The 8,640-nt window shown below is 52.4% G+C and overlaps 1 protein-coding gene across 1 annotated transcript in view; it reads left to right on the top strand.

The window, feature by feature from the left end:
* Positions 1-4,412: 4,412 nt before the first annotated feature.
* P3H2 (prolyl 3-hydroxylase 2) overlaps positions 4,413-8,640 on the top strand; it is a 19,312-nt gene continuing 15,084 nt past the window's right edge. The window contains exons 1-3 of the mRNA XM_019503477.1: positions 4,413-4,418; positions 4,498-4,644; positions 6,074-6,263. Of these exons, the coding sequence (XP_019359022.1) occupies positions 4,567-4,644; positions 6,074-6,263 (268 nt within the window). The 5' untranslated portion in view covers positions 4,413-4,418; positions 4,498-4,566. The remainder of the gene's footprint in view (positions 4,419-4,497; positions 4,645-6,073; positions 6,264-8,640) is intronic.

Here is an 8,640-nt window from a genome sequence, read left to right as displayed (position 1 = left end):
CTTATCTTGCTGGGGTGATTTGACCCTTGGGCAGGGAGCTCAGCCTGATGATCTCGCGGTGTCCCTTCTAGTCCCAAATGTCTATGAAATCTGTGAAAATCACTTGGGCTTCTCTAAACCAGACCAAGGGGGACTGACTGAGCCAACTAAGTTGCAAGACAGAGCCGGGGGTCGGTGCATGAGCAGAAAGCCAAGCTGTCACTTCCATGTAGACGAGATGAGTAAATGGGAGAGCAGTGCCTTTCGGAGGGAGAGCCGTGGCTGCCTGCCCAGCCTGACGTTACGGAGCTAAAAGGTTTGCACTCGGGGATGCTCTGAATGCCATTCGGGCATCGCTTGGCCCGGGGGATTTTGCTGTTGAAAAAGCAAAGCCGGATCCTGTTCTGCAATGCCATTGGGCTGGAGTTTGCATGGTCTTTTTACGGGCGTTGGAAAGTGCTGCTTCTCAGGGTGGATTTGGGTTGAGATGGGGTGATTGAATCAAACCCTGCGGGTTGGAGTTTGGGTCTGTTGGGAACCGGGTAGCCTCTGACTAGGTGGGTGGAAATGTCAGTGGGTGTCAGTCCCCCAGCCCATGCCTGGGTGCCTACGAGAGCAGGATTCAGGCTGTTTTCTCACCGAGCGCACCAGGGCCGACAGAGCCCAGGGATGGCACCTCCAGAGTTGGCTCCCACCATCTTCCTCTGACCTGTCAGGAGGGTTTCTCCAGTTTTGTCCAAACCCCTGTGAAATATCTGGACTGGAAACTCACCGCCAAGGAGAAAGGGTTTTATACTGCAGCAAGGGAGGCTGAGGGGAAGAGCTTTGTAAGTAGGAGGGGGGTTCAGCCCAGGGAGGCTCTGGAGTCATAGAAATTCAGGGTTGGTAGAGACCTCAGGAGGTCTCATCTAGTCCAAACCCCTGCTCCAAGCAGGACCAGCCCCAACTCCATCATCCCAGCCAAGGCTTTGTCTAGCTGGGCCTTAAACACCTCCAAGGATGGAGAGTCCACCACCTCTGGGTAACCTGCCCCAGTGCTGCACCACCCTTCTCATGAAAAAGTTTTTCCTCATATCTAACCTCAACTTTCCTTGCTGCAACTTGAGCCCATTGCTCCTGGAATACATCTCCATGCCTGGAAGCTTTTTGCAGCAGGTTGGACAGATATTTGAGTGGGCTGATTTAATCAGGGACTCTTCTGTGGTCCTGCGTTACCTCTTCCCCATGACGGCAAACATGTAGACAAAACTCTGAGCTCCCCCACCTCCCTCACCTGAAGGCTGGGAGGATGGAAGAAAGAAACTGTTGTTTTTCCAACTTTTCTGCAATGGAAAGGGGCTCAATTACTGCCATAAGTGGGGCCATTTAAGTAGGTCGGTATTATTTTGCTCTTGCGGGCAGCATCTGCTTGCCACCGCGATTGATACAAAAGCATTACTATATTTTTTCAGATGAGGGCATAGAGTTTTTGGAAACCACCTAGAGGACTTGGATGCCTGGTCGCATTAAGGGATTGATGTTCAGATCACTCAGGCGTCAATATAAATCTCAGCCAATAAATCCTGACAGCGCCAGAGATGTTTCCACACTCCCCCAGCACGCCGCACTGTAACCCCCTTGTTAGCTCCCCGAGCTGTGTTTGCATTGACTCTAATCTAAATAGTCCTACAGCACAGATGAAAGAGGACTGCAGTCCTTTAAGGATTTCCTACCCGCCATCCGAGTGTCCCGATGCGCTTCGTAGCACACGCCCCTGCCCTGCTGCTCTTGGGTTAAGCTCCCCTCGCTAGCAAGCTTGTTTGCTGGCAAATAAACGTGCGCAGAAGCTAGCTTCACCTCCTGATGCCCTTAGCAAGCTCCAGAGGAAATCCAGGGCTGTACCTTCTTAATGGGTTTTTGTCGCTGGGAAGGTTTGAGCACAGGGCCGCGGATGGCACCCGATCCTTTCTTTGCAGCCAAGATTTGTTCCCACAAAGCCATCAGGGAATGTTACCTTGCAAGATAAATATTCCTCTTGAGCCAGCTTTGTGCTTTCCCAAACCTGGTGAACCGGACACCCTGTGCTAGAGGGGTTGTCGCCAGGCTGCTTGAATGCCTGGCCTGTTTTTGGAGCCCCTGGCAGCCTGCTCCAGTTAATGAACGAGAACAGGTTTGCAGGAACTCGGTCTGAACCTGTTGCTTCTGGAGAAATCCTTCCAGGCTGGTTGAATGCAAGGCTGCTGCTTCTATCCAGCTCCAGGTTGCTCCTGCCCAAGGCAGCACAGGTCATGGAAACAGTGCCTCTTTGCAGTGCTCCTTCTGTAACCACATGCTCTCTCCGGAGCCAGGAGGCCTCAGAGGCAGGATAGCTCTGCCTTTGCTAACTATGTGGCCTCAAGACCAGTTTGCCCTTCTCAGGGTAGTAAAAATAGTGCAGGCCAACTCATGCTGCCTTCCCCAAGGTTGTCCCATGTCAGGAGGAAGTTTGGGTCCCTGCCCCAAGCCAAGAAGCTGCAGTTATCCCTTCACACCCAGTGGCATCCTCAGAGAGAAGGCACTGTCCTCAGGGGACCTTGTGGTAGCTTCTCGGTGGTAGTAGTATCTGCACTGAACAGGACTGATCTGCAAGCCAAAGGGCTCTTTCCTGTCATAGGATGGGCCACTGCATTCTGGGATGCTGGAGGACTTCATCTTGGGTGAAATAGCTGTAGAGAGTGGCCACGCCTTAATGGAACAGGAGCAAAATTAGGCAGATCAGAGATAATCCTGCCCTGGGGTGGCGTAACTTTAAGCAGAATAACAAGTGCTTTAAACCACTTAAAGCGAGGTATTAACTTGAGGGTAATCCAAGTGGTAAGAGCTCCAGAAGCTTAAACTTACCATGTAACAAGGCCCAGGCTCTCAGGACCACACGTTTCTTGGTAGAACAGAGCCCTCTTTCACTCGCCCGTGGTCAGGATTGGGTCGGTTTCTAAGTGACAGCATGTCGGGTTCCCCACCGGCATGGACACACGTGGGGTCAGCAAGCTGGAGCCCCATTTTCCATTTGCATTTCACAGCTGCAGCCTCGCAAGCTTTCGTCGAATAGTAGTAGCTCCCTAGCAAGGAGGAAGCAGGATGCCGTGCCTTCCACTACTCAGGGCATCTCCCCCCAGCCAGCTCTGCCCCAGGGCAGCACGCTGTTTCTAGCCGTGCAGCTTGTTCCTTCTCCATTATGGAGGTTCCAGCTTGAAACAATTTGCTAAGCATTTATAAATGCTGAGCAGCTGTACTGGGCATGAGCGGCGTGCCCTACCCATGGCTGTGAAGCCATTATAAGCCATGCAGTAGGCAACGTATCAGCCAGTTGGACACTAACCGTGGATTAATCATTTCACATTTGCTGCTCGCGTCATACACCAGTTCCATGCATTCAGCATTGCTATAATGCATGGCCCATCACCTAAAGCAAGGTGGATATGGTGCAGGCCCATAGCATAACCTGGATACAGACAGGGATCGGGTAGATTTATGGGGGGACAGATCCCTTGGGAACTGCAAAACACAACAGGGATGTAACCTCAGACTCAGGCTATCCCTGCACCTATGTTGTCTGACAGTGGAGGGACGTGACAGAGGAGAGGTTAGTCCTAGGCGCCTGCTACACGTGACATACATTACCCAATTAACTGGTGAACTGTGCAATAGATTTAAACTGGCCACACATGCAAAGTGATTATTACCATGCGATAAAAATGACTGTCCAGCTACAAAATGAGCCAAGCAGCTGTAAAGTTCGTTCTTGTATATTGACCCTATAGCTGGTGTGTATCCAGCTTTAATTGGAACGTGTAGCAAGGCCCCTATACACACCTTGTCTCATATAACACCCTTCCTCTAAAGCATCTGCTGCTTGCCACTGCCAGAGACAGGCTGCCGGGCTAGACGGACATTTCGTCTGACCCAGTGCGGTGACTCTGCCATCCCGGAGCCCTGCTCTGGCTGAGTCAATTCACGACGCTTCCCCTTGACCAGCATCACCGGCCGGAGCACAGACCGGGGATGCACGATGCTCCCCACGCTGGCTGGCTGGTCTGGGAAGCTGAGCTGTTGCCAGCAGACAGGACCAAAGCAAACAAGCGGATGTGGCTTCCCGTCCCGTTCCCCACCAGAGTCTGTCCAAGTGGCAGGCGGTTCGTGCTCAGGACCCCCCCCGGATGCTGTGCTAGAGCTCCCTGCTTTCGTCTTGGTGCTGGCTGCGGTCCACGGTGGGCTGCTGCTCTCTCATGGATGAGTAACGTCTTTGGAGAGCCGACGGGGCTTTGTGGTCTGTCTGTCGGGACGGCTGGCATGCTTCTCCATCGTGTTGTTACCAGGGAGTTTCCCTTTGCGCACAAGCATGTGCTAGAAACACCTGCCTGGCGCGACATGGAAAGACGGGATCTCCCCCTAAATTCAGCAATGCAACGCTCTGCATCCAGGTCGGGGTGACCAGGAGCAGGGCTTGTTTCTGGGCTGTCACGGGGCACTGACCGCCGGATGCTTTTTCTCTCGTTCTAGCTGAACAAGCTGGAGGAGGCAGCGGATGCAGCTCACACCTTCTTCCTGGCGAACCCCGAGCACCTGGAAATGCAGCAGGACATCGAGAACTACAAGACCATGGCCGGGAAGGCCACTCTGGTTGACCGAGAGGCCAGGCCACACATGGTGAGTTTGGGAATCTGGCTCTCCCCAGGCTGGCGAGAAGGGCAAGTGTCAGCCAGACTGTGGTCGGGGCAAATCAGAAAGGTACATGGCTGCAATCAGTTGAATTTGCACCAAGCTAACCCCACGTGCCCTGTTACCTTATTTTTTCGCATACCATGCTCATGTTTCCCCTTCAAATTATATTATATTGGGGTCTGGGTCTTAAACGAGGAGGTTGACTCTTGGGTTAAAGGGGAAAATCTATCTTTTTTCTTTGCTTCTGCCTTCTCCAAGCAAGGAGCGTGTCTGATTTGGAGGCGCATGGTATATGAATGAATACAGTGGTCCAGGCATCCTCCATCCTGTGCCCTGTGCCGGTCGCTCCCCCTTTGGGGAGCTCCTTCCTCCCTTGCTCATTGCTCTCTGTGGCCTGGCGTGATGGATTGCTTCATTACCTCTGCACACATTGCACAAGCTGATTTACACGTCCTGGCTTGTGCACACCTATTTGAGGCCAGATTCTCCAGTCTGGAGGAGCTGCATGTGGCACACACACCTGATTAGGAAGCAGTAGGGAGGGCATAAGAGGGCTTCATCACACCCAGCCCCACCGGCATGACCCTGGGGGGTGCAACAGCAGCCTCAGGTACCGTTCTTGAAGCAAGGGATTGCCAGGGCACCAGGTTGTCTCCCCTTCCCAGCCACCTCGCCTAGGCGAGATGCTGGAAGAGGCTGCAACATGCCATCAGGGTGACGAGCCGCATCCGAAGCAGTAGGACCTCACACTATTCCCAGTGCCGCCATGTTGCACCCAGGATGACTCTGGGGGCCTTGATTTTATCCAGAGAAGTACAAGAGAAGCCAAAGCAAATTCATCTGAACTATACTCCAGTTTATTGGGATGTTATTCATCAGGCAACATTATGATACGTAGCAGAGAATACAGAGACCTGCTCACTACTGGGTGGCAACGTCTCAGGGTCTTCAATACCCATCCTGATGGTTTGAGGCATCCCTTTGCCTTTGAGTGGCAGAGATGAATACAGTTCAGGTTCAGATTTCTGTATTCTCACCCATTTCTCTGAGATAATCTCTTGGCCAGTTGAAAACAGAGCAGGGAAACTGAGTCATGACCCACGACCACCGTTCTTTCTTGGGGTCGCCTGATAGCACTGGGTGTGATCACTGGCCTAAGCATCCCTCGAAAGGGTCCATCTCCAGCCACGTCTTGCATGTGCTAAGTGTTGTGCTTCTGGGATCAGGGTATCTGGGAGGAGGAGGAGGAATATTGTGACACATCCAGCACGGGAAAAAAGGAGGTGAGGGTTGTTCAGGAAACCCCAGCAGCTCGGGCATTGATTTACTGCCTTCCCCCATTGCCTGGGTCCATGCACGTGTGCTCCAGGACTGCTGTTCTGACACCTCAAGGGCCTGCTGGGCTTCTTTGCAGGAGGCCTACAGCGCGGGGGTGAAGCACTACGACAGGGAAGAGTACGGGCCGGCCATCGAGCAGCTGGAGCGAGCCCTGGGGGAGTATTACATGGCCGACGAGGAGTGCCGCGTCCTGTGCGAGGGGCCGCAGCGCTTCGAGGAGCACGAGTCCTTGGACTATCAAGCCGACCTCTACGAAGCCGTCGCAGGTGAGGTGTGGGTACTCAGCTCCTCCGGAGAGCAGACCCTTCCCCTCCCTGCAGGGCGGTGACCCCCGGGCACCCCACATGCGCTGGGGCTCGGAGCAGCTCCTCTCTTCCTTCCTCCCTGCCAGCCCCAGCTCCTCTCTTCCTTCCTCCCTGCCGGGGCTTGCAAGGGGGACAATCTGTATGGCTAGGAGAGGGGCCTGGGAAAAGTTCAATGCAACAAAAGCAGGTGCTACCGTCATAGAGGACCCGCTAATGACCAGAGACATGGTGCTGTGTTGGCTTTGCATGTCCAAGCAGTGTGAAACGGGGACGCTTTCCCCATAAGCCGCCGTGCTTGGCTTTGGCAGCACGGGAAAGCGCGGCAATAGAGGAGAGTTTGTCTGGCCGTGGCAATCTCATCTCTCTGCCATCCAGCTGGCCGCCCCGAGACCGCCGTGCAGTCTCCCGGAGCGCCGTCTTTCTGCCTCTGTGGCAAATGCTCCCATTCAGAGGCAGGTTGGGCTTTATTTTTTGCCTACGCTCATTTGCCCCTACAAAGGCAAGGGCCTAATTGAGCCTAATGAGATGGGAAAGCACTGGGGCAGCAGGATGAAGGCCTCTTTGTTGAGCTGTTTGTTTATTTAGCCATTTCAGGAATGAGATAGGGGTCATTTTTGGTATTCAGCCATGCAAGAAAAAATGAGGAGCGCCCGAGGCCTGGGCTACCGATGCACTGGGTATGGGGAGAAGGATGTCAGCTAAGTGGGGGGAGATTGTGCCACTTACCAGTCTGCACCTTCAAGCAGATGCAGTTACAACCTTATAAATATGCCCCAGGTAGTATAAGAATACCAGTAAAACCCGTGCATATACCCTACTGGGATATTAATGCATGCAGATTTCTTGTGCTGATAAGCTTTGAGTGCAGCCAGCTGCCAGGTTAAAGCCCCAATGTGCATGTGTGTGTGGCCAAGTACAGACATGCATCCGTGCTGTGGGGTAGTCGAGGAAGATCTGCGCTTCCCCCAACCCTGGAACAGGCAGCCCGAGACCAGCATGACCGAGTCCCTGCCCGTTTCCAAACAGAGGGCTCTTTGAGGGTGCAGCTCTGTGCCGTGTGTTTCAGAGAGGCAGATTTGATGCGATGCAGCTGGCAGCAACCTCCTTCAAAGATTTGCTCCCAGAGCGCCAGGGCCAGCCCCCGTCTCTGGTCCGTTGCCATCATGATGCAAAACTGTTCTCAGTGGGGACAGATGATGAGGAGCAATGGACCCAAATTGCAGCAAGGGGAGTATAGGTTAGATATTAGGAAAACCTTTCTCACCTGCAAGGAAACTCTAAAGAGCACAGCCCATCTGACCTGCGGTCTCGCTGCCAGCCAGCCCCAGATGTGCTGGTGCTTCCTATGGTGATATCTGCTAGGAACCAGGCAGCGCACCACTGGCACTCGCTTCCCGGAGGCCACCCTACAGCCACCCAGTCTTTGTGGCTTGATATAAATCTGTGGCCAAGCGGTGAAAGGGGTTTCAGCCCATTACCAGTGCACCTGCAGAAACAGGCTTGGTCGAAGCTGTAGGGCACAGGAGAGAAAAGAGCAGGGTCCAGATGTGTCTTGGCTACTCTCAGAGATGTGAGGGGCAGCTCCCTTGAGCTCCATCTCCTATCCTGAGCTATTCAGTAATGCTGACTTACTCAGTAATGCTGTGACATGCAGCAGAGTTTTTGGTGTAGCTGTGTTGGTCGAAGGACATAGGCAAGCAAGCTTCTTTGGGCAGATGTGATATCTTTTATCACACCAACTGAGTAGGTGAAACAAAGTTCTTTGCAAGCTTTCAGGTACAAGCCCCCTTCTTCAGGCATAGGGAGACACTTCCCCCAGAGTTGGCTGCATTTCAGCGATGGGTGAAGTGACTCCTTTGCAGATAGCCTGCAAAGACTTAGTGTGGTTTCTCTCCATGCTCATAAGTAGGCATCCTGGTTTTCTCTGATTTAAAAGCATCCCCAATTTTCAGTTAAAAAAACGTAATCCCAAATCCACATTTTTCCATGATCCTGCCCAGAGCAGGGTGGGGCTGGACCCGATGATCTCGCGAGGTCCCTTCCAGCTCTAAACTTCTGTGAATCTGTGTGAAACACCACTGTGTATGTGTGTGTGTGTGTATATATATGTGTGTGTAAATATATATATATGTGTGTGTATGTATATATATATGTGTGTGTAAATAATATATGTGTGTCTGTGTGTGTGTATGTGTATATATATATATATATATATATTAGTGGTGTTTCATTTAAATCACAAAAAAATGTGGATTTGGGGAATATAAAAATTGGGGATTTTTCTTAAATAGCAGGAAACCAGGATCATAGTTTCATAGTTTCTAGGGTCGGAAGGGAC

This window comes from Gavialis gangeticus, unplaced genomic scaffold (assembly GCF_001723915.1).
Source record: "Gavialis gangeticus isolate Ggan-Ray unplaced genomic scaffold, GavGan_comp1, whole genome shotgun sequence".
NCBI classification, from domain to species: Eukaryota; Metazoa; Chordata; order Crocodylia; family Gavialidae; genus Gavialis; species Gavialis gangeticus.
This window is presented reverse-complemented; position numbering and strand designations above follow the sequence as displayed.